This window comes from Haliotis rubra, unplaced genomic scaffold (assembly GCF_003918875.1).
Source record: "Haliotis rubra isolate DU_JTF1 unplaced genomic scaffold, ASM391887v1 Scf51, whole genome shotgun sequence".
Classification (NCBI taxonomy): domain Eukaryota; kingdom Metazoa; phylum Mollusca; class Gastropoda; order Lepetellida; family Haliotidae; genus Haliotis; species Haliotis rubra.
In genome coordinates, this window is record NW_025767202.1 from 2,058,697 (window position 1) to 2,083,910 (window position 25,214).

A 25,214-nucleotide genomic window follows, 5' to 3' on the forward strand; every position below is an offset into this window, starting at 1 on the left:
ACCTTAAGTTCTTTCCAGAAGAATTTAAAGAAATCAATTTGAAATCCATCTATTCCAGGGCTTTTGTTATTTTTCATGCTTTTACTGCCAATCATATCTCATTCATGTCTATTTCCTTTTCCAATTTTGTCTCTCAGCTGGTGACTCAAGGTTGGAGTTATCACATTTTCTAAATGGGCAGCGTTCTCATAATTCTTAGAAGAAGAATAATGATGCAAAAAGTTGGCTAGCCTCTCCTGCCCCACCGGTGGCACCAATCACAGACACTAGCAAAGCCATGTCAAATGTGTTCACCCGAACAAACTTAGGAACATTTGCACCAGTAAAACCAGTAAAATCATTTTGGTATCAATTTGTATCACATCAAATTTGTCGCGTACAAGAGTAACCTGGTCTAAGCAAAGATAGCACGTGATTATAGAAGATTTGTCTGAATGTTTTAACAAACAATTAGTAATAATTGTAATGAATCGTTTCACACATGCCTTTCTTCCATTATCGAATTCATACTGGAGATTAATTTATTTATTTGTTTTTAAAAGACAGTTCGACACTATGCATGTTCAAACACATCTCATACTGTACTTCTTTCATTGCTATGGAATCCCAGAAGGGACATTTTCGCGTTGTCTCATTGTCGCATGTTGCGTTTTAGTCAATTTTTAGGTTTTTTTTAAACATCTTAGATAGGGTGACCATGCGACAACGCGACATATTTTGACCTTGAAAATTGTCCCTATGTCGCATTGTCGCCCTTTGAGGAATAGAAAAATATTATTCAAAACGCCACATGCGACATCGAGACACTGCGACAAATGGCCGAAATGTCGCGTTGTCGCATTGTCGCGCTTTGGTTAATTTTGCCTCATTTTGCTTGTATCTGAGAGGGCGACAACGCGACAATGCGACAACGCGACAATGTTCATTCCAGGATTCCATACATTGCAGTTTCTGCATCTTCATAACTTTTTGCATTTGTGTGTGTCACGTAAAGGTCAATATTTTACAACCGTTAGTGCACTGGCAAATGCAATGAAAAATATCTCTCGACATTGGAACAGCAACAGTTTTCCTTATATCCTTTGAGGTGAAATGGGGTTTTACGTCGCACTTAATAATATTTCGCTCATGTGACAACGTGCACACGTGTGTATGTGTGGCTGCTTGTACTAGCCCAGACTGAAGCTGGTTTTATAGTGCTAGCCCACTGAGATACCATGCCACAGTTAAGAATGAATACCCCACTCAGACACATTATACTTACCCCGAGCCGACCAGCCCTTGTTGTACCCATTAATGACGAGCGCCAGGCAGGGACCAACAAGTACCATATTTTAACGTCTTTTGGTATGACGCGGCCGGGTATCGAACCCATGACCTTCCGCTCTCCGGACGGACGCTCTAACCACTACACCACGGAGGCGGTCGCCTTATATCCGTCATTAAGGAAGACACATTGTTGCTTCACCTCTCACAGAATATATGCTAATGCACATTTTATGGGGATATTGCTAGTTGCCAGATATAAGTATACATACGCTTGAAATATATCGATAATCAAACTTGCGTATAAAACATTAGACTAGCATAATAGCCACAGTATGTATTTTTCTTCTGAGTGTTTTGTTAAGAATCCAACAACCACTGATTCATGTAGAACTACTTTACTTCTGAAGTGTTTTGTTAAGAATCCAACAACCACTGATTCATGTAGAACTAATTTACTTCTGAAGTGTTTTGTTAAGAATCCAACAACCACTGATTCATGTAGAACTACTTTACTTCTTAAGACTAATCCAAAATACAATATATGTTACACTTATTCAGAGACTTCAGAAAAGATATGCCCGCAGATATTGACAAACTACAGCGGATGATATGTTTGATAGCAATTTACACACCTATTGATAATTGTTTACTATTGAAGATCTACATCTAAAATTCAACCTGATCCAAAAATAATTTAAGTAAATACTTATAAATCATGTACTTTGAAACGTTCTCTTTTGAAATGTTGACAACCATATATTTTGGTACACGAATCAGAAAGGGCATAAAATCCCTGAGCATCTGCGTAAAACCAATGACATTAAAGTCTAATTAAAAACCGAGGACTGGCTTTATAAAAACGGATAAATTAACTGGAAATACTATTGTCTTTTCAACTGTTTACTCAAAATTTCTGACCAAGGCTCCCAGTGTAACGGATCCCCACTAGCTCGAGGATACAAGTTGTTTCTTGCACAACTTATCTGATGTCTTATTACTGGCTTATGTCTTGCACAAACACATTGACCGATACCATTCAAGTTGTTATTGCACGATGTTGTAATCTCATATTCTAAATGGAAGCAACAATGGATAACTTTACAATGCAGAAAAAAGACGAAAAGGAAAACTTGAGGCCATGTTAGTTTGGATCAATCTAGTTTTGACTTTAATGGATGGTGTTTCCCTGGAACAAGCAGACACGCCTCGTCATGGAGCTCAATGTGTCTTGATGTATCACAGAATGACAGGCACATCATGTAAAGCTTATACATGGTTCGACAATAAAATCACTTGCTTCACAGATTATGTGTCGGTTTTATCTGAGGAATTTCTTCAGTTGTCCGAGTTTTCATTTTAGTTTTTGTCTTGATGAGAAAACACTTAGTAACAAATCATGCATAGTTGTGTCGGCGATAAGTTAAGAACATCACATTTTTTGCCATAGATGTATTAACATGTGTGTAAATAAATCTAAATACTCAAGTGAAATGAAGCATCTGATGAAATGTCATGGAGTCTTCTCGTGAACTGACTTGTTGAAGGTGGTAAGACACATTGTGCAGACGGTTCCTGCTGTAAGTTCAGACAGTTCCTGCTGTAAGTTCAGATAACTGATGAAAGTTCATACAGCTCTTGCTGAAAGTTCAGACAGTTGCTGCTGTAAGTTCAGACAGTTGCTGCTGTAAGTTCAGACAGTTGCTGCTGTACGTTCAGACAGTTCCTGCAACTTCAGACAGTTCCTGCTGTAAGTTCAGACAGTTGCTGCTGTAAGTTCAGACAGTTGCTGCTGTAAGTTCAGACAGTTGCTGCTGTAAGTTCAGACAGTTCCTGCAGCAACTTCAGACAGTTCCTGCTGTAAGTTCAGACAGTTGCTGCTGTAAGTTCAGACAGTTCCTGCAGCAACTTCAGACAGTTCCTGCTGTAAGTTCAGACAGTTCCTGCTGTAAGTTCAGACAGTTCCTGCAGCAACTTCAGACAGTTCATGCTGTAAGTTCAGACAGTTCCTGATGTAAGTTCAGACAACTGATGAAAGTTCATACAGCTCTTGCTGAAAGTTCAGACAGTTGCTGCTGTAAGTTCAGACAGTTGCTGCTGTAAGTTCAGACAGTTCCTGCAGCAACTTCAGACAGTTCCTGCTGTAAGTTCAGACAGCTCCTGCAGCAACTTCAGACAGTTTCTGCTGTAAGTTAAGACAGTTCCTGCTGTAAGTTCAGACAGTTCCTGCTGTAAGTTCAGACAGTTCCTGCAACTTCAGACAGTTCCTGCTGTAAGTTCAGAAAGTTCCTGCTGTAAGTTCAGACAGCTCCTGCAGCAAGTTCAGATAGTTGCTGCTGTACGTTCAGACAGTCCCTGCTTAAGTTCAGACAGTTCCTGCTGTAAGTTCAGACAGTTCCTGCTGTAAGTACAAACAGTTCCTGCTGTAAGTTCAGACAGTTCCTGCTGTAAGTACAAACAGTTCCTGTCGTAAATACAGAAAAGTCCTGCCATAAGTTCAGACAGCATCTGCTGCAAGTTCGGACAACTGCTGTAAGTTCAGACATTTCCTGCTCGAACCGGAAACACCTATTAGCCACAGGGCAGCAGGCAAGAATAACAGAGGTATTCTCTCTTTACAGAATATATAAGTTACATGAGTCTAAGTATCACACGCCACACATTTGTTGAGAACCACACATTTAACCAAACGTGTATTTTAGTTCCATGCAAACCATAGAAAGGATACATTGGGCAGGACACAAACCTGATATTCCTTCACAAACCATTTGTTTTATATATCCGAAGGAGGCATAGACAATCTATACATGAAATGAAAGCTTGTGATCCGAGTATTTAGAAGAAAAAATGATGTGGTGATGTTCTGTTTTAGAGATATTAAAAAGTAATTTTGAAATTATAACAAATAGATTTATTATTATTCTACTGTATCATACCTTGAACAGCGAAAATTTTAATTTTTACCCAATTGCTTAAGCATGCAATGGAAATTTTATGTCTAAATATTGGAATCACTATTATGTTTCAATTGTACAGAGAATAGCCATTCATTTGATGGTTAATTTGTCTGATTGGGTCAATAATTTGAAAAAAGATATTTGTCAAAATTATGATTTTTTGGTGTTTTTGCCCCAAATCCAGTTTTACCAGAAAGTGTCCACACGAATATTTCCACATAGTGTCTATTATTATTTTATGGGTCTTCAGGTTTAATTTGATATATAGATCATGTATACCTCTCAGTTTGACCAAAGTACCCCCTAAAATGGGTTTGTATCACGAAAACAGAAAGTTAACAAGGTATTGGGTTTGTCTTATGTTAGGGGAGATAACTCATGTAGACAGCACTTGGAGGACCACTGGAAAAAAAGACACCACTAACCCATGGACTTGAAATCTTTTATTCAATCTAAACCTGTACATTCGGAAACATGTTTCAGGGAAAATTCAAAAATGTGTTAGAGGGATCTATTCACATGAATTAGATACTTTATGGATGACAAGTTCTTTAATATAATATGATCGAAGCATTGGTATAGATTCTTATGCTCTTGTAAAGAAAGGAAACGTTGAAGTTGCGTAATTCTGTAAAGAAGTTGTCATCCATACAGTATCTTATCTTTCTTGCTACTCACCAACTTCCAACCTGCCAATCAAACAGAATATAGAGTGAGTAAGGTTTTACGCCACTTTTACCAATATTCCAGCAATATCACAGCGATGGACACCAGAAATGGGCTTGACACATTGTACCCATGTGGGGAATCGAACCCAGGTCTTCTGCGTGACGAGCAGACACTTTAACCATTAGGCTACCCCACCACCCCAGAATATAGACTGGTGTAGGCTACTGAGTAAAGAACACAGCAAGTATTGCACTGCTAATGTCAAGACTTGATAAGATACCTACATGAACATAACTTATTTCCCTTCTCTAAAGCTAGTAACATAAAATTGATGAATTGTTTGACTGAAAATATGTTTTTGCTTTTACGTATCGTACTGAAAATTTGTTTTCGTTAACTTCTACTTATCTTAATGAAATTATGCCACCTGTATTTTATATTCGTTTCATTAATTTCATTTAATTCTTAAAGAGCTGAGTCAGGAAATAAACCTCAAAGGAACCTAGACGTTTGTGTACTTTTACTTTGCCTCTCTGCACATACATCACGGCAACTCATATACCAAGAAACTTAGTTGGTCTTGTTTTAAATGATCTCCAAGAGTTACAGAGATGGTATGGCAAGGCAAGAGTTACAGAGATGGTATGACGAGGCAAGGGTAACAGAGATGGTATGACAAGGGAAGAGTTACAGAGATGGTATGACAAGGCAAGAGTTACAGAGATGGTATGACAAGGGAAGAGTTACAGAGATGGTATGACAAGGCAAGGGTAACAGAGATGGTATGACAAGGGAAGAGTTACAGAGATGGTATGACAAGGCAAGAGTTACAGAGATGGTATGACAAGGGAAGAGTTACAGAGATGGTATGACAAGGCAAGAGTTACAGAGATGGTATGACAAGGCAAGAGTTACAGAGATGGTATGACAAGGCAAGGGTTACAGAGATGGTATGACAAGGCAAGAGTTACAGAGATGGTATGACAAGGCAAGGGTTACAGAGATGGTGGTGACAAGGGAAGAGTTACAGAGATGGTATGACAAGGGAAGAGTTACAGAGATGGTATGACAAGGGAAGAGTTACAGAGATGGTATGACAAGGCAAGAGTTACAGAGATGGTATGACAAGGCAAGAGTTACAGAGATGGTATGACAAGGCAAGGGTTACAGAGATGGTATGACAAGGCAAGAGTTACAGAGATGGTATGACAAGGCAAGAGTTACAGAGATGGTATGACAAGGCAAGAGTTACAGAGATGGTATGACAAGGCAAGAGTTACAGAGATGGTATGGCAAGGCAAGAGTTACAGAGATGGTATGACAAGGCAAGAGTTACAGAGATGGTATAATAATAATAATAATAAGTGTTCTTGTATAGCGCACAAATCAAACTGCAAGGCAATTTCTCTAGGCGCTAAAAGATAGAGTGATCTGAAGAAAGGATTAAAGTTCATAAGCTTGTTTAAAAAGGAAAGTTTTCAGTTGGGACTGGAAAGATTCCACGGACGCGGCTTGTCGGATGTGAAGAGGCAGTGAGTTCCAGAAAAGGGGAGCTGTGTAAGAGAACTGTCTATGTCCATATGACTTTAATCTGACCTTGGGGACATTCAACTGACAATTAGAACTTGATCTTAAAAGCCGTGGTGGGACATATTCACTGAGGAGATCTTTCAGATAGATTGGAGCTTTGTCATGGAGGCACTTGAAAGCGAGAGTGAGGATTTTATATTCTATTCTCTGTTTCGTGGGCAGCCAATGTAAGCGTATCAGCAATGGTGTAATGTGACTGCGCTTGTTGACTCGGCAAATCAGTCGCGCCGCAGAGTTCTGAATCCTCTGGAGCTTGGACAATAGATCTTGGCGGATATTTACAAGAAGACTGCAGCAATAATCCAAACGTGAGAGAACAAGTGAACGAACTAGGTGGTGAGCTGCATCAAATGTCAGAATATCACGAATGGAAGCAATATTTCTGAGATGAAAATAGCATGACTTACAAACAGAGTTTACGTGTGTTTCCATGGATAAATTTGAGTCTAGAAAAACACCAAGGTCTTTCACGGAATCACTGAAAGGAACTTTCTCATTACCCACTACCAACGAAGACACATCCACCTTAGCAGTGCTACTGGGTGATCCACACAGCAAAACCTCGGTCTTACTGTCATTTAATCTCAGCTTCCTTTGTATCATCCATGCTTTGGAGTCAAGGATACAGTCTTCGATTATAGACATATCGGCTGGAAGTGAGTCCGGTTTAGTGGAACGCAACAGCTGGGTGTCATCAGCATATGACTCGTACATCACAACATGATGCCGAATGATATTGCCGAGATTCTTCATATAGAGTGAAAAGAGAATGGGCCCAAGAACGGAACCTTGTGGCACTCCGTATGTAAGCTGATGCGTACACGATTTCACGTCTTGAATGACCACAGATTGTGTCCTATTATTGAGGTATGAGACAAACCATCCAAGAGCTGTGCCATGAATACCAAATTCTGTTTTCAGACACTCAGTTAGTTGAACATGGTCAATGGTATCAAAAGCCGCTGATAAATCAAGCAGCGTTAGAACTGTAACATAGCCCGCATCAGCTGCAGCAAGAAGTCTCTCCATCACATGCAGAAGTACGGTCTCTGTGGAATGATCGGAGCGATATGCAGACTGATGCACGTCATAGAGATCATTCAAGGTCAAGTGATCAACAAGGCGTACCTTGATTGCCTTCTCAAGCAATTTTGATATGAAGGATAAATTAGAGACAGGCCTATAGTTCGATAGTGTGTCAGCGTCTAAGCCAGGCTTTTTCAGGAGTGGCTTAACAACAGCGACCTTCAGACACTTGGGGACACATCCGGATGATAAACTGCTGTTTATTATCCGTGTGATCACTGGAAGCAAAACATCAATGAACTCAAGAACAAATCGTGTTGGTGCTGGATCCAACATACAAAATGTTGGTCTTGCTGTTGTTAAAAGCTTTAGGACCTCTGCTTCTGAAAATGGTGCAAAAGCACTGATGAAGTGTACTTGACCCAATGGCGTTGGTTCATGATGCGTTACAGGTATATCCAATGAATCAAGTTCATTTCGAATCTTGCAGATTTTGTCAACAAAAAAAGCTATTGAAGTTATCCACAAGTTCCCCCCAGATCAGACGTCTGTGGGAGAGCAGAATCCTTAGCCTTGCCAACTAAGCGGTTTAGGAGCTGATACATCTCTCTGCTGGATCTTACAGACTGTAGAGCTGATAGAGTGTATGCAGACTTTGCCCTCCGTACTGCCCTAGTTACACAGTTTCTAGCGGCAGTGAACATTTGACGATCCACTTCTAAACCCGACTGTCTCCATCTCCGTTCTATGACACGACGCTCTCTTTTTAAAGAAGCGATCTCTTCATTAAACCATGGTAACGACGAACGGTCGGGAATATTCTTCTCTTTAAAGGGTGCATGCCTATCAAGGAGATGGGATAGGGTGTCATTATACAATTCACATAAAGTTTCCGGATCATCAGTTTGGCTCGTGAAAAGTAGTGAGTTTAGTAAATCTGATCTAAAGTCCTCCCTATCAATTTTCTTAATATTGCGAGATTTGACAGTTTTAACAGACTTTGGCGGTTTCACTAAAGATAGGATACAGGTGATAACGTGGTGATCAGACATCTGGGAGTCCAACACAGATACATCATCCAAGATATCCCGGTCCTGTCGAGTAACAACCCAGTCAAGGGTATGTCCTGATCTATGGGTAGAAGAAGCCACATTCTGCACAAGCTCATGAGATTCCAGGAGCTTAATCCACTTTTTCGTGACAGCATCCTGTGGATTATCCCAATGAATGTTGAAATCTCCCAGAACTAATATGTTTTTCTGTGTGAGATTTGACAGAAGCAATGAGAAATCTTCAATGAAATCCTGTTGAGTAGAACCATTACGTTTGGATACAGGTGGACGATAGATGCACACACATCTCACATGAACGTTCCCATTGTACTGCACAAAGCTCAGCTGTTCGAAGCTTTTATAAGATATCTTATTGAAGCACAGTTTGAGGTTCAACTGCTCCTTAAATATCACAGCCACACCCCCACCCCTGCCAGAGAGACGTGGTTCGTGACGAAACGAATATGCCGGTGGCGTCATATCAGCAATGATGGCATCATCACCTTGTGAGTGCAGCCAAGTTTCCGTAATAAGGAATACATCAACATCATTGTCCATGATATAGTCAACAACTTCTGCTGTTTTGTTTCTAGCAGACTGTGCATTCCACAGACATACTTTGATATATCGACCTTTAATGTGATCTGACTTAACTTCGTTATTCATTGGAGTGGAGAATGGTCTGCGTGGTTTATCATCGCTACGGTGTTTACGATTTCGTAGGCCCCTCCTAGTCCGTTTCTTAGAACATATACCAAAAGATCGAAGTTGCATAAAAGTGTTCGTAGGGATAAGATTGTCTTTGCTATTAAGTAACAACAGCTCGCTAGTTGAGTAGGTCCTCATTGTCACTGAGAGCAAGCTAATTGGCTGTCTATTGTCCGTCTCTGGCCATGGGTCTATACTCATTACACCCCAAGCTGATGTTAGCTTGTCACTGAATGTGCTATATTGCAAATATAGCAATATGAACATCACAAAGTCCTCCAAATATCTCATCTTCCTTGTGGACTCATTTCAGAGAAATCACAGATATGTATCCAGGAAGTATGTGGTATCCAGTTTGCTAAAAATCAGCAAAGTTCAGACTGCAGTAGTATGATAAATAGGCAAAAACCAGGAGAGCTTTTCAAGCGTGCTGCCTCTCGACGCACAGCTTAGTACGCAGTATGGTATGACAAGGGAAGAGTTACAGAGATGGTATGACAAGGGAAGAGTTACAGAGATGGTATGACAAGGCAAGAGTTACAGAGATGGTATGACAAGGCAAGAGTTACAGAGATGGTATGGCAAGGCAAGAGTTACAGAGATGGTATGACAAGGCAAGAGTTACAGAGATGGTATGACAAGGCAAGAGTTACAGAGATGGTATCACAAGGTGCATAAGGCTTTTCTGCAATTTCTGATGTCAAAAAAAAATATTTCAAATTTTTCTTCACTTTTAAAACTGATCCATGACTTGATTTGTTGAGGAAATTTCACAATTTCCGAAATCACACAGAACATAGAGTTTGAATTTAATAATAATTGAATTGAAATAAATCTAAATTTTAACTTGAAACAAAAAAGTAATAGTTTGGTAATCTGACGGTCCTGCATGCAGCCTTTCTCAACACCAAATATACTGAGAGAAACAAATTAAGGAACACAGGAAATTCAAGCGTTCCTTAAATATTTTCCAGTTTTCATCACGAGTTGTGGGAGGAAACCTGAGAATAAATAAAGGAACACTGCCATGAAGTGGTGTTCCCTTATTTGTTTCCCTCAGTATAGCATCAATTGTTCAAAGGCTGAGGGTATGAGAGTATGGTGAGTTTAAAAGTAAGTTGTGATAAATATATAGGTCATGTGAACAGTTACTTTTGTCTGTGAGTATATATACTATAAGTATTCATAACATGCTAACATCAATGTAAAGGCAATAACAAGGAAAACATGCTGATATAATGTAAAACAAATAATCTAGGATACACTATTTAATTGAGTGTACAACATATAATCTAGTGTACAGTATATAATCATGAACAACATTGTATCTAGTGTTCAGTATATAATCATGAACAACATTATATCTGCTGTTCAGTATATAATCATGAACAGCATATAATCTAGTGTACAGTATATAATCATGAACAACATATCTAGTGTTCAGTAAATTATCATGAACAACATATAATCTAGTGTTCAGTATATAATCATGAACAACATATAATCTAGTGTACAGTATATAATCATGAACAACATATAATCTAGTGTACAGTATATAATCATGAACAACATTGTATCTAGTGTTCAGTATATAATCATGAACAATCTAGTGTACAGTATATAATCATGAACATATAATCTAGTGTACAGTATATAATCATGAACAACATTGTATCTAGTGTACAGTATATAATCATGAACAACATATAATCTAGTGTACAGTATATATTCATGAACAGCATATAATCTAGTGTACAGTATATAATCATGAACAGCATGTAATCTAGTGTACAGTATATAATCAATCCACATTCTAGTACAGTTAAATCCAACCCAAACACCCACCAACAAAAGAACATGATGATGATGATGATGATGATGATGATGATGATGATGATGATGATGATGACTACACAGTAAGACTCAGGACTGCCACAACTAACTCCCCACTCCTCCATTTTGTCATATCTCAGGCTGATTTCGATTTCATACAGATTCTCTGGATGGACATCTTGAAAATTCTACTCAAACGTTATTGCACAGAAACTTTCTTTTGAGCCTTATATGATGTTGTATACATACAGGACAACAGGTATTGCACAGAGAGTCGGCTACAACTTACATATTGAGACAGAGGCTGAGACAGGGGCTGTACCAGACACAGCAAGGCTTCTGTGTTATGTAGAACCAGTAAACATTTTGTACTAATCTGTAAGGTGTATAGTGAGTGAGATGCCGCTTTTAGCAATATTCCAGCAATATCACGGCAGGGGACACCAGAAATGGGCTTGACACATTGTACCCATGTGGGAATCGAACCTGGGTATTCTGCGTGGCTAGCAGATACTTTAACATTAGGCTCCCCTACTAGGTATATAGATGCATCAGATATTCTTACTTCAGAAATACTGTTCATCAATGATTTGGGAACAATAAAATACTCCTGTCAACATAATATGAAAAAAGTGTCTGAACATAACAGTAAACAATGTAAATAAGAAACTGACAGATGCAGTGAACTGTATTTCTTGTCCTTGTCATTACCTGTAAAAGTCTGTCAAAATGTGAATAATGAACTACAGTTAACACGAACAAAATGTGAATAATGAACTATTTTCACATGAACAAAATGTGAATAATGAACTATGGTTAACATGAACAAAATGTGAATAATGAACTACAGTTAACATGAACAAAAGGTGAATAATGAACTATGTTAACATGAACAAAATGTGAATAATGAACTACGGTTAACATGAACAAAATGTGAATAAAAAACTACCATGAACAAAATGTGAATAATGAACTATGTTAACATGAACAAAATGTGAATAATGAACTACGTTTACATGAACAAAATGTGAATAAAAAACTACCATGAACAAAATGTGTATAATGAACTATGTTAACATGAACAAAATGTGAATAATGAACTACGGTTAACATGAACAAAATGTGAATAAAAAACTACCGTGAACAAAATGTGAATAATGAACTACGGTTAACATAAACAAAATAATGAGTGGTCCCTTTGAGTTCACTTTAACCAGGGCTTATTTACCATACAACGAATGCTAGAAAACTTAACTCACGACCGGCAATCTCAACAAAGTGTTATCATGTGTCAATGAACTGAGCTGTACAATGTACAAGAAAACATACAATATGTTATCACATACATCTATATGAATACAGAAAGCTGATACTTAAATATATTCCACTTCACTATCGATGAGAACATGAAAACCACATCCAAAGCATATCCTGTAGAAAATACATAAAACAATAAGCCTTGAAGGTTTTGTGATGAGGGCACCTGCTGCATGAGTTAGTTAACAAGAATGGTATATATAGTAGGACTGCATAGTATTATCGGTATACCGCAATATGCTTTTCAAATGATATGTACAGCAATATTTTTTCTGAGAACCGGTATATTGGGTAAAGAACATATATAAAGTTTTTGTGATTATCTTTATGGCTTAAATTACAATTTACACGCTTTCATTCACAACAAATGTTTTCCTGTGTTATTTAATGACAAAACGGCATGCTGTAATACTATAAATTGTATAAAAAAGAAAATAGAATACTTGAATATGCAACCTAATTTTGTTATCAGAACTATAACATATATGTTTTAGGGACTTATAATGTAGAAAATAGGATCGACATGCACAATTAGTGTCACTCACTGTCAATATATCGCAATATGTATCACAATATGGGTGCATGAATCACAATGAAGAGTGATTTTTTATGATAAATAGAATCTCACTCATTGAAAAAAAGTAAAAATATACTCGGCAAGCCTCGGATATTTGTTACTTTATAAACTTGTGTTGATATATTTGATATCAAAAGATACTCGGGTGAGATTCTCTATACTAGTATACTAGTATTGCAATACAATTTATTTGCTAATACACAGCTGTAATGAAATAGTATATATGATGACACCACTTATCAAGTTTTCAGAAATACAAATTCATATTCATAAAGTCACAGGGTCTGGTTCCATAGCACCATGTCATGTGTAATAACATAATTACATCTATTACAAAAATACGGTCATTTGTAACTTAAATAAGTGAATTAGTTCATTAACTAGTCTTACAGTGAATCAGCCATGGAACTTGTGGCAGTAAGAAGACGGCAACTGATGCCTTACTAGAGGAACAAGAAGACAAAGTCATCAATATTCCCCGCAATGGCAAAATACTCTTCATGATTATGTCTACGAGTTATGATTATGTCAAATATTTAGGTGTGTATATAGAAAAGTGGAAGGAGAGTATTGAAAGGTTTTTAAAGTTCTGCTCCAGAAAGCAGCACTATCACCAATTTCAGGCTAAGTCAAACTTGTTGCAATGGAAATGCCAAAAATATTTTATTCAGAATTCCAAAACTACCAAAAGGCACAAGTAAACCACCAGATCTATCTATGTGCCAAGTTTGGTGAAGAAATAGTGAACAGTTTTAGAGTTCTGCTCCGGAAAAGAGCACTATCACAATTTCAGGCTGTCAAACTTGTTGCCATGGAAACGCCAAAATATTTTAATCAGAATTCCAAAACTACCAAAAGGCACCAGTACACCACCAGATCTATCTATGTGCCAAGTTTGGTGAAGAAACATTGAACGGTTTTAGAGTTCTGCTCTGGAAAAGAGCACAACCACCAATTTCAGTCTAAGTCAAACTTGTTGCCATGGAAACGCCAAAAATATTTTATTCAGAATTCCAAAACTACCAAAAGGCACCAGTACACCACCAGATCTATCTATGTGCCAAGTTTGGTGAAGAAATATTGAACAGTTTTAGAGTTCTGCTCCAGAAAAGACAAATGTGCACGGACGGACGGACGGACGGACGGAGTCCATTTGAAGGACACTGTGTCTATGTGTCATTAGTGACTTGTCCCAAATGAGGACACTGTGTCTGTGTGTCATTAGTGACTTGTCACAAATGAGGACAGTGTGTCTGTGTGTCATTAGTGACTTGTCCCAAATGAGGACACTGTGTCTATGTGTCATTAGTGCCTTGTCACAAATGAGGACACTGTGTCTGTGTGTCATTAGTGACTTGTCCCAAATGAGGACACTGTGTCTATGTGTCATTAGTGCCTTGTCACAAATGAGGACAGTGTGTCTGTGTGTCATTAGTGACTTGTCACAAATGAGGACAGTGTGTCTGTGTGTCATTAGTGACTTGTCCAAAATGAGGACACTGTGTCTGTGTGTCATTAGTGACCTGTCCCAAATGAGGACATTGTATGTGTATTGAGTAATCACAGATCTGATCACTGACTGAAATTTGTAAAAATAGCATGTGTAGATAGCAAAATCTTATAATTTATTCATATCCGAAAAATATAATATTTTATACAAATACAATGTACTCATCCACAAGCAAAATACATTCTTTGTTGATATATAGGCACAATGCTGAGGTAGTGCTGTTGAAGGCATGAGTGATAATGATGCAAAGAGCATAGCACCGCATAGTGTCAGATCCTTGTGTTTGATCACAGAGACTGACTTTCAGGTGAAATATATCACATTGATTATCCTGTTTGGGGGGCTGACTGATTAGCTGAAAAACATTATAGTGATCACAGTGTCATGCTGTGCGCAAGTGCATGGTGAATCAGGGCTCCAAATAATTTTTCATGATCAGGAGTATGTACTCCTTATTTTTTCAATATAGGAGTACTGGAAAAACTTAAGAGTACATTTCGAGTACTGAATGGAATTTAATGGGGTATCAGTAATCCTGTATTTCATGGAACAATTATGATTGTCTGAACCTTCATTGAATGTACATTAATGAAATATACATGCGGTACATATCCATAGAACTATCCCCCGTGTTCATCACAACAACTTTTAAAGGTCACTGGTCAATGTCCCAAACAGTATTTTGTGGTCAATGTCCCAAACAGTATTTTGCAATCAATGTCCCAAACAGTATTTTGTGGTCAATGTCCCAAACAGTATTTTGCGATCAATGTCCCAAACACTATTTTGTGGTCGATGTCCCAAACAGTATTTTGTGGTCAATGTCCCAAACACTATTTTGTGGTCAATGTCCCTCATGTATATTTCTGATCCATGTGCTATCAATGACTATCCAATCATAATTCAGGTGATATTTGACTAACTCTATACAAAACACAGAAAAGAAAACGATGTATACTGTAAAACCAAACTACACACCAAAGAAAACTTCAGTGCATGTGAACAACAATATATAACAATATGCAGCATCACTGACTGTCACATTTAGTCTACATGCTGAAGAGATTCTAAAGGGAGACAACTGGTTCGGAGACAGACCAACACATTTGTAACATTGCACAATGAGAGTTCAAGGTCATATGATGTCATACAACAAAAAAGGATTTCTCACAAATGTGATGTTACAAAAAGACAGATTATCCATATTACATTCTGGAGACAACTGACCAAACACAGCTCCTAATTGGATGCCAACAAAATGTCCGACAATAATTGGATCATGATTAAAAACATTAAACCTTGTAAATGTGTCATAAGAACACCATATAAGGCTACAAGATCAGAAAACTTAAGAAATAAGTAAATGTACATATTGTTTAGAAGTAACTTGATGTATTGGAGGAGCATTTAAGTCTCTTCTGAAACATGTACACATACATCAGGCATTAATGAACACAGATACTTTAATATACATTATCTGACTTTATCTGACACTTATTCAAACCAATACTTAGTCTAACTGTAGTCCCTATTCCACCCTGTCAGACCTACCTAGTCCTTATCCGACTGTACCAGTAGTGACTGTGAGGGTATCCCATGTCAGCCGCACCTAGTCAAGGACGACATCCCAACAGGCTGTAGATCAGTAGGGGAATTGATTTTATCATCCAAAACTGTGTTAGACTGGAGATATTGCTTGTGTGAGATGAAACAGAAGCTCCTATCGTTACATCATTTTGACAGTAGATTTTGTACAATGCCCTGACATCATCAATTACATGACTCACAATACTATGACATCAAAAACTTGATGATGTCACAATGCTATGACATCGCTGCACTGCAAGTCTAATGGCAGTACCATGTTGAGAGATGTACATTTTTCATTGAAAACTAATTCATCAACCATGATTCCTCAATAACAAAATACATTCTCAGTCCTGATGTCAATATAATGACCTTACAAGTACAAGTAAGCTTTATAACCATGACATGTCGCTACCTGCAAGGTATGAAACTGTTTGAGTACCACAGGGATCACAGATCAAACGTCCACTAGCCCCATGTGCTAGTTGGATTCCAGTGTGAACTTCCATCTCTGAAGTATCACAGTGAAACTATGCATAACCGATTATAGTCAATCAACTAAACCAAAACTATGCATACCAAGTAGTATACTGAGAGAAACAAATAAAGGAACACAGGAAAATTCAAGCGTTCCTTTAGTATTTTCCAGTTTTCATCACCAGCTTTGAATAGCACTGTGGGAGGAAATCTTAGAATAAATAAAGGAACACTGCCATGAAGTGGTGTTCCCTTATTTGTTTCCCTCAGTATATGTATCTAAGTAGAGGCTTGGTATGGACCAGGTCCAGTTGTCATCTTAAAGACAACTTAAAGTACTATGACAGTATATATTTAACATCATAATTAAAAACTGTGAAACAATATTGTGTATAAGAGTATTGTCATCATAAAGACAACTTAAAGTACTATAACAGTATATATTTAACATCATAATTAAAAACTGTGAAACAGTATTGTGTGTAAGAGTATTGTCATCATAAAGACAACTTAAAGTACTAGAACAGTATATATTTAACATCATAATTAAAAACTGTGAAATAATATTGTATATAAGAGTATTGTCATCATAAAGATAACTTAAAATACTATAACAGCATATATGTAACAGCCTCATTAAAAGGTGTGAAGCAATATTGTGTATAAGAGTATATTGTGATGGTTGTAATGACTGACTCTATAACTAGTGGCTTTACAAGCTACACTTTGGCCTGTTAAGATCATGGAGAGCTGTTGTCTTGGATTTAAATGCATGTATGTGCGCAGTTAAAACAATTGAACACTACATATGTTCATAAAATATATGCCGGACACTATGATGTTTTCACAACAAAAAATAACTTCTGGACGGCAACTGTGAAATTATCTGAAATGAAAAAGAAACCAATAGTAAAATGTCCTGTAAGTTCGTCTTGACAAGCCTATTTTAAAATATACACGTTATGAATTATTCCAAACTGCCAATATGTGTAATTACCTTCATATTTTGAAAAATACAGATTGCCAGCAAACTGAATTCATAATGTGCACAATATTTGACAAACCTATAGCTACTAACTGCATCCTTTGTCAAATCTTGAAAATGATTTCTTTGAGACATAGAGAATACTACACGAGGTCTCATTACATACAAATTATACGAAACGAGTGTCCTTCCTATGGTATCTGACCGAGCGAAAGCGAGGTCATATAACATAGGAAGGTCACGAGTTTCATATAATTCGTATGTAATGAGACCGAGTGTGGTATTTTATTTATTACCCACGTCTTACATGCATTAAATTGACAAAATAGCGTATTTTTGTTATGTCTTTGGTTTCAAACCGAAACCGGTTTCATAAAGAGGTTGCGGAAGAGTTTGTACTGTAGTACAATATTTGCATGACGTCACACTGTAATGACGTCACTGCCTTCGTAACCGACGTCACTATGCATGTCAGTTGTCATCGCCTCGTACAGCCTCCTACAGTAAACTACTCCTTCGCACCTTGTTTCTTGGTTTCCAGTTGCTTCATTCTGCTAACATTGCTGGTGGAAACATTGCGTTTTTCGACGGATATAATGTCTTAGTTCGACTCACAATTAAACAGCCACACGGCAACATTCGCAATGTTTACATTCCCACAATGCATTTAAGTTGTAGAATGAATTCACGTGTTTGTTATGAATGAAAAAATAGTTACGTCAGAATGTGACCTAATTGAGAGGTCATTGGCTATCCAATCAAATCGTTAGAATCTCAGGTCAAGTCGTTACGACACAGGTCAACGCGATACGACACTCGTGTGACGTACGAGATTAGTATGCAACTACCCATATGTTGACCTCGTGGGTAATAAAGAAAAGTACCAGATATGTACATAGCCACAAATATGGATATCACAATACAGGTATATCTTGATATGAAATGTGCAATACTTTGTTCATGTAATAATACGTGTATAAATATACTCAACTAAAACAAGTTAAGGACCACCCCATTATTCAATATCCAAGTATGATACGGATCATAATATAAACTATTAAATACTTTATTACTGAATATTGGGGTTGTCCTTAACTTTTTTTGAGTATATAACAGCAAAGTCCCTGCTTATAAAATACCTTAGACGTGTGTGCACCCAGAATGAAATGAATTCAGTATGAATGAATGTGCCAATGATACAATAAGGAGTGGTTGAGTGAGTGTCTTTAATATTACGCCGCTTTTATCAATATTCCAGCAATATCACAGCGGGGGACACCAGAAATGGGCTTCACACATTGTACCATTGTACCCATGTTGGGAATCAAACCCGGGTATTCGGCATGAGAAGCAAACACTTTAACCACTAGGCTAGCCCACCGCCCCTATACAATAAGGAATTCAAATAGGAATCAGTAGAAGTAAAGTGTGTTTCGTGTAATTTTTGAGAATATTATCAATGATTCGATGTATTGATTAATCATGACATCATTACACTAAACACAAATTCATTATGTCCTGTGGTTGCAAAAACTGAGCATGTTGTGAAACGCAATAGTGCAGTGGTGTGGCATCTGCCTATCACACTCAAGGCCCAGGTTCGATCCCCGGTGAAGGCACCTAGGTTCGGGTTCAGAGGTGTGCACATTTGCGTAGTAACCTTGGACAAGATACTTAGATCCACATTGTCTCAGTTCACCCAGCTGTAAAATGGGTACCCGTGAGGATGTAGCGCCATGAGCAGGCAATGTGCCTGGATATGAGCGCCATATAAGGGTTCTATTACTATTACTATTAACTTTGCTCTTACATACGGAAGACATTGTGGCAAAAAGCATAAGAACACTTCTCAACCATTTGATTCCTGCTCAACAATCCTCAAATGAATAATGATCCTCACAAAAACAAATTTTACCATTACATGTACTGTAAATATTCAATATCTACCACACGCTTATTGCAAACTGTCAATACCACAACTATCACTGTTCGTGGCCATTTTAGATATTACACAACTGAATTATTACCCACCTATAAATTTTGTCATGAATCTTGGCTTATGTGTCCAGGTGACCAAGAAGTATGTTGGCACACCTACAGACAGGATAAGCAGAGCAGTTCCCATCTCCACGGGGTTCTGATACACCGCCAGCACCAGGATGAACGGGACAACAAACACTTGTAATATAGGCACAAACAATGGCACCTGCAACAAAGGGGAGATTACTCTCAGTGGAATTAGTTAAGAAGGGCAGATAACTCTCTGTGATCAGAATCTCTCCCAGGAAGTCCGTAGGCTGTAACATTGTTTCAATCTGTATGCCACAAACAAACTGCACTGTCAGCTAATAACAATAATCGAATACTATGAAGAATATAAAGTTGAAAGATATTATCATCTTTTTTCAAATAACTACAACTCACTATGAAAATGACACTGTCACTGACACTATTTAAAGTAATGAACACACATTACTAGATTCTGATACGTTTGTCCATTTTTGGTATGAATGATAAAAGTCCATGTATATTTTTCCACATAGTCCTCAATTACGTTTACTGTTTTCTTCTACCCTCCCTAAGAGACTCATATCTTTTGGTGACTCTCCCCTGACTCCCTTTATAAATAATGACTGGCCCCTAGAGTGTGATGGCGTAACTCACCTTGTATGGGCGTGGTTCGTGGGGCTTCACCCAGCGGAGATACAGCAAGGCAACAACAACACCCAAACTCATTGCATTGGAGAACAGGGTAATGTAGCGCATCATTGTGGTGAACCCGCCAACAAACAACATCACCAGGGACCATACTGCCTGTAACAGAGATAACAGGATGTAACAGTCATACTGCCTGTAACAGAGACAACAGGATGTAACAGATGTACTGCCTGTAACAGAGATAACAGGATGTAACAGATGTACTGCCTGTAACAGAGATAACAGGATATAACAGACATACCGCCTGTAACAGAGATAACAGGATATAACAGATGTACTGCCTGTAACAGAGATAACAGGATATAACAGATGTACTACCTGTAACAGAGATAACAGGATGTAACAGATGTACTGCCTGTAACAGAGATAACAGGATGTAACAGATGTACTGCCCGTAACAGAGATAACAGGATGTAACAGATGTACTGCCTGTAACAGAGATAACAGGATGTAACAGATGTACTGCCTGTAACAGAGATAACAGGATATAACAGATGTACTGCCTGTAACAGAGATAACAGGATATAACTGACATACTGCCTGTAACAGAGATAACAGGATATAACAGACATACTGCCTGTAACAGAGAGAACAGGATATAACAGATGTACTGCCTGTAACAGAGAGAACAGGATATAACAGATGTACTGCCTGTAACAGAGATAACAGGATATAACAGATGTACTGCCTGTAACAGAGATAACAGGATATAACAGACATACTGCCTGTAACAGAGATAACAGGACATAACAGACATACTGCCTGTAACAGAGAGAACAGGATATAACAGATGTACTGCCTGTAACAGAGATAACAGGATATAACATATGTACTGCCTGTAACAGAGATAACAGGATCTAACAGATGTACTGCCTGTAACAGAGATAACAGGATCTAACAGATGTACTACCTGTAACAGAGATAACAGGATCTAACAGATGTACTGCCTGTAACAGAGATAACAGGATATAAAAGACATACTGCCTGTAACAGAGATAAAAGGATATAACAGATTATAACATCTATGAAAAACAGCATGTTATATAGGAGAGGAATACACCGAGGAACTGCATGCTAGATAAATAGAACATACAACAAACATACTGCATGTATCCATGATTAGCAGGAAGCACAACAAAGATGCAGCATCGTCAACAGGACCTTAAAGTGTCCCACATCATAACCATACCAAGACTCAAATATTTCGGCAGTGGCCAGTGGTTTCATATTGTTTTCGGCATTCAGTATCATTCAGAAATGTGTCTTCCCTTATTGCTCACAGGGGGACGGTGGGGTAGCGTAGTGGTTACGTGAAGCCCATTTCTGGTGTCCCCCGCCGTGATATTGCTGGAATATTGCTAAAAGTGGCGTAAAACTCAACTCAATCAGTCACTATTGCTTACGGTGTACTTTGTCACAGTGTTATCAAAACAACTTCTGGGCCCACAATAGCGGAACCTTCATCCCTATACGGTAAGGAACTTATCCATGCAATGCCATTGTCAACAAACAATGAATAATTATAGACAGGGTTATTAGAGCCGTAGTTTATTTTGTATATATCAACATAATAAAAAATGGATAACAAAAATTTGACATATTTCACAATGTAAATTCCAAGATTTGATCTCCAAATGATCGTATTTCACATACATATATAGTTGACAATGAAAAACATTTGACATTTGTCAAATGAAAATATGAAATCCATTTTAATTTTAAATAATTCTCTTTTTATAACCCTTATAATACTTAAAATACTTATGATACTTGACACTGGTAAATATTAGACACTGTCAGCTCCAAGTAAGTCCAGGTTTAGCCTGACACTAACGCTGCTCTACTCACACTTGAGACTGCTTACTTAATATCCAGGGAAATCCACAAATCTAAAATTGGATTTCATTATCACACGCAGCAGGTAAACACAACTGCTGTTATTGTCCATTTATACTTTCATCTTCATCCTCATCTACAGTTTCAGGGTAGATGTTAAAAACCTACATGTCAACATGTGATAGACTGAAAGTTTTAACAAAGTAATTTGTTAGATTCTGAAAAGCCAAACGTTAGAGCATGGGCGTCAGGTACGTACCAGAACCACGATGGAGGGTCCAGGGGTCAGGTACTTCTGGTGGATCATCCCAAACAAAGTTGAAGCATGCCCCACCCTGGAGCCAGCAAACAGCAGTCTGGAAGGACAACAACAACTGAGTGAGTTTAGTTTTACGCCGCACTCAGCAATATTCCTGCTATATGACGGATGTCTGTAAATAATTGAGTCTGGAACAGACAATCCTGTGGAACAGCCAATCAACAGCATGAGCATCGATTTGCACAATTGGGAACCGATGACATGTGTCAACCAAGCCAGCGACCCTGACCACCTGATCCCATTAGTCGCCTCTTACCACAAGCATGGGTTACTGAAGATTCATTCTAAGCTGGACCTTCACGGGTCCAACAATAACTGACTCTCATACTGACTACTTAGGTGTTCTGCTCCTGTGACACAATGACTCCCATGTTGTGCTTCTGTTCTAGTAATATTACCATTCCTGGCACCCACCTGGAATGTCCTAGAATCCCTGCATTCAAAGCACCGACTGTGATGGTTCCAACGAGGAATGATATCACAGGCACCAATGGCGGATACAGCCTTTCAACAAACAGCTGGAATCAAGATGAAATACATTCAGTATACATCGCACTTACCACAGGTAAGGTAAATGCTACAGCTACTGACTGACTGACTGAGTTTGGTTTTACGCCACTTTTAGCAATATTCCAGCAACATCACGGCGGGGGACACCAGAAATGGGCTTCACACATTGTACCCATGTGGGGATTCGAACCCCGGGTCTTCGGCGTGACGAGCCAACGCTTTAACCACTAGGCTACCCCACCGCCCCTCCATCACTAAACACTTTCCATTCTTGTCAGTCATTCCAAAAGTAAGGGTCAGTAAGTAAAATGCTGTATGGTCACTAGAGTGAGTGAGTGAGTTTAGTTCTTACGCCGCACTCAGCAATATTCCAGCTATATGGCGGCGGTCTGTAAATACTGGATCGGGCAATCCAGTGATCAACAGCATGAACATCGATCTACGCAATTGGGATACGATGACATGTGTAAACCAAGTCAGTAAACTTGACCACTTGAAAAATTATGGGTTACTGTAGATCAGATCTAATCTGGACCTTCCCCGGGTATATCAGCCTTGAAGATGGTGCTGTAAGTCAGTGATAGGGAGCACAACTGGTTCAACATGTGTTACACTGGATACAGAGAACGGAGCAGCGATTACCGCGGATCTTCTACATACCAGCCCAACAGCTCTGGAGGCGGCCATCTCTGCTGGAGAGATCAGTGTGAAGTAGGCGACATTGACCAGCACTGTTTTCAGGATGACGATGAAGAACGCCGAGAACACCGACAAAGGGAGAACTCTGAAACAGCAGGACGCTCATGGATACGTTCTGGTCGATCATAGCGTGGAACCACATTTAGCTGACATTAGCTGTGCAAAGTTGCCTCCCTTAGACATGCCAGGAGACTATGTTTCTATGTGTCAACACCATGGCATTATGCAATCATACCATATGCATGTTTATGGGTTTCAACAAAGTGGTAAATTACTCCAATATGTATCGCTTTGGGCTTTTCTCTCACATAAAACTGACGTGCGGTGAAATAACTGGAATACGCCAAAGAATCCCCGAATTTTCAAACTTGAAGGAGATGTTTCTGTACTTAACTCTATTGACAGGGTGTGTGACAATCAGGAAAGGGTGACATGGAACACTTTGATGTTCACATCTACTCATGGTTAGATCGGTCAATAGCCTTTTTCCATTTACCTCAGGTTTACAGATAAACTATCAATTAAAATAATGATAAAGCTCTTCAGAGCAAACAGGGTTAATTAAATGCAAAAGATGTTAGATGAATGCAATCAATTTGTTAAACAAATTGAATGTGGTTGTGGTGCTGAAAAGTCTTGTTGAAAACAAATAACAAATATTTTAATAATATGTATTTTGTATGATGTTAATTATTTTTTCAAAACCATGTGATGTGGATCCATACACCTCTCACTGTGGATCCATACACCTCTCACTGTGGATCCATACACCCCTCACTGTGGATCCATCCACCCCTCACTGCTGATCCATGCACACCTCCCTATGGATCCATGCACCCTCACTGTGGATCCATGTGCCCCTCACTGTGGATCCATACACCTCTCACTGTGGATCCATGCACCCCTCCCTGTGGATCCATGTGCCCCTCACTGCGGATCCATGCACCCCTCCCTGTGGATCCATGCACCGCTCACTGTGGATCCATGCACCCCTCACTGTGGATCCATGCACCTCTCACTACGGATCCATGCATCCTTTACTGCAGATCCATCCAACCCTCACTGTGGACCCTCCACCCCTCACTGCGGATCCATGCACCCCTCCCTGTGGATCCATGCACCGCTCACTGTGGATCCATGCACCCCTCACTGTGGATCCATGCACCTCTCACTACGGATCCATGCATCCTTTACTGCAGATCCATCCACCCCTCACTGTGGACCCTCCACCCCTCACTGTGGATCCATGCACCCCTCACTGTGGATCCATGCTCCACTCCCTGTGGATCCATGTGCCCCTCACTGTTGATCCGTCTATGACTTAGGCCTACCTTCCTGGGTTCTTCACTTCCTCAGACAGGGACAGCAGTACTTGCCTACAACAAAGTTTCTCAGATTCCTACATAACAGGATGGATGTAAGTATGAAAACACCGCAGTAAGGATCTTTAAAAATAAACATAAACTACCGACACACTACAGACAGTCTGTTTATGAGAGGCTCATAGAGTGCCCCAAGGCAGTTTGATAAACTAGATATCACACTTAGACAGCCACTATACCATTTCATTATTACCAA

The 25,214-nt window shown here is 38.8% G+C and overlaps 1 protein-coding gene and 1 long non-coding RNA gene across 2 annotated transcripts in view; both read right to left on the bottom strand.

Moving 5' to 3' along the window:
- Positions 1-10,070: 10,070 nt before the first annotated feature.
- LOC124292155 lies at positions 10,071-12,044 on the bottom strand. Its single transcript, XR_006902377.1, has 2 exons — positions 10,973-12,044; positions 10,071-10,874 (listed from the first exon to the last, which is right to left on the bottom strand). It is a non-coding gene; the product is annotated as an uncharacterized LOC124292155 (long non-coding RNA).
- Positions 12,045-17,075: 5,031 nt separating this feature from the next.
- LOC124292153 (cystine/glutamate transporter-like) overlaps positions 17,076-25,214 on the bottom strand; it is a 49,475-nt gene continuing 41,336 nt past the window's right edge. Inside the window, 7 exon segments of the mRNA XM_046729202.1 lie at positions 17,076-17,455; positions 19,586-19,760; positions 20,219-20,368; positions 22,368-22,464; positions 22,842-22,945; positions 23,598-23,721; positions 24,968-25,012. Coding sequence (XP_046585158.1) covers positions 17,403-17,455; positions 19,586-19,760; positions 20,219-20,368; positions 22,368-22,464; positions 22,842-22,945; positions 23,598-23,721; positions 24,968-25,012 — 748 coding nt within the window. The 3' untranslated portion in view covers positions 17,076-17,402.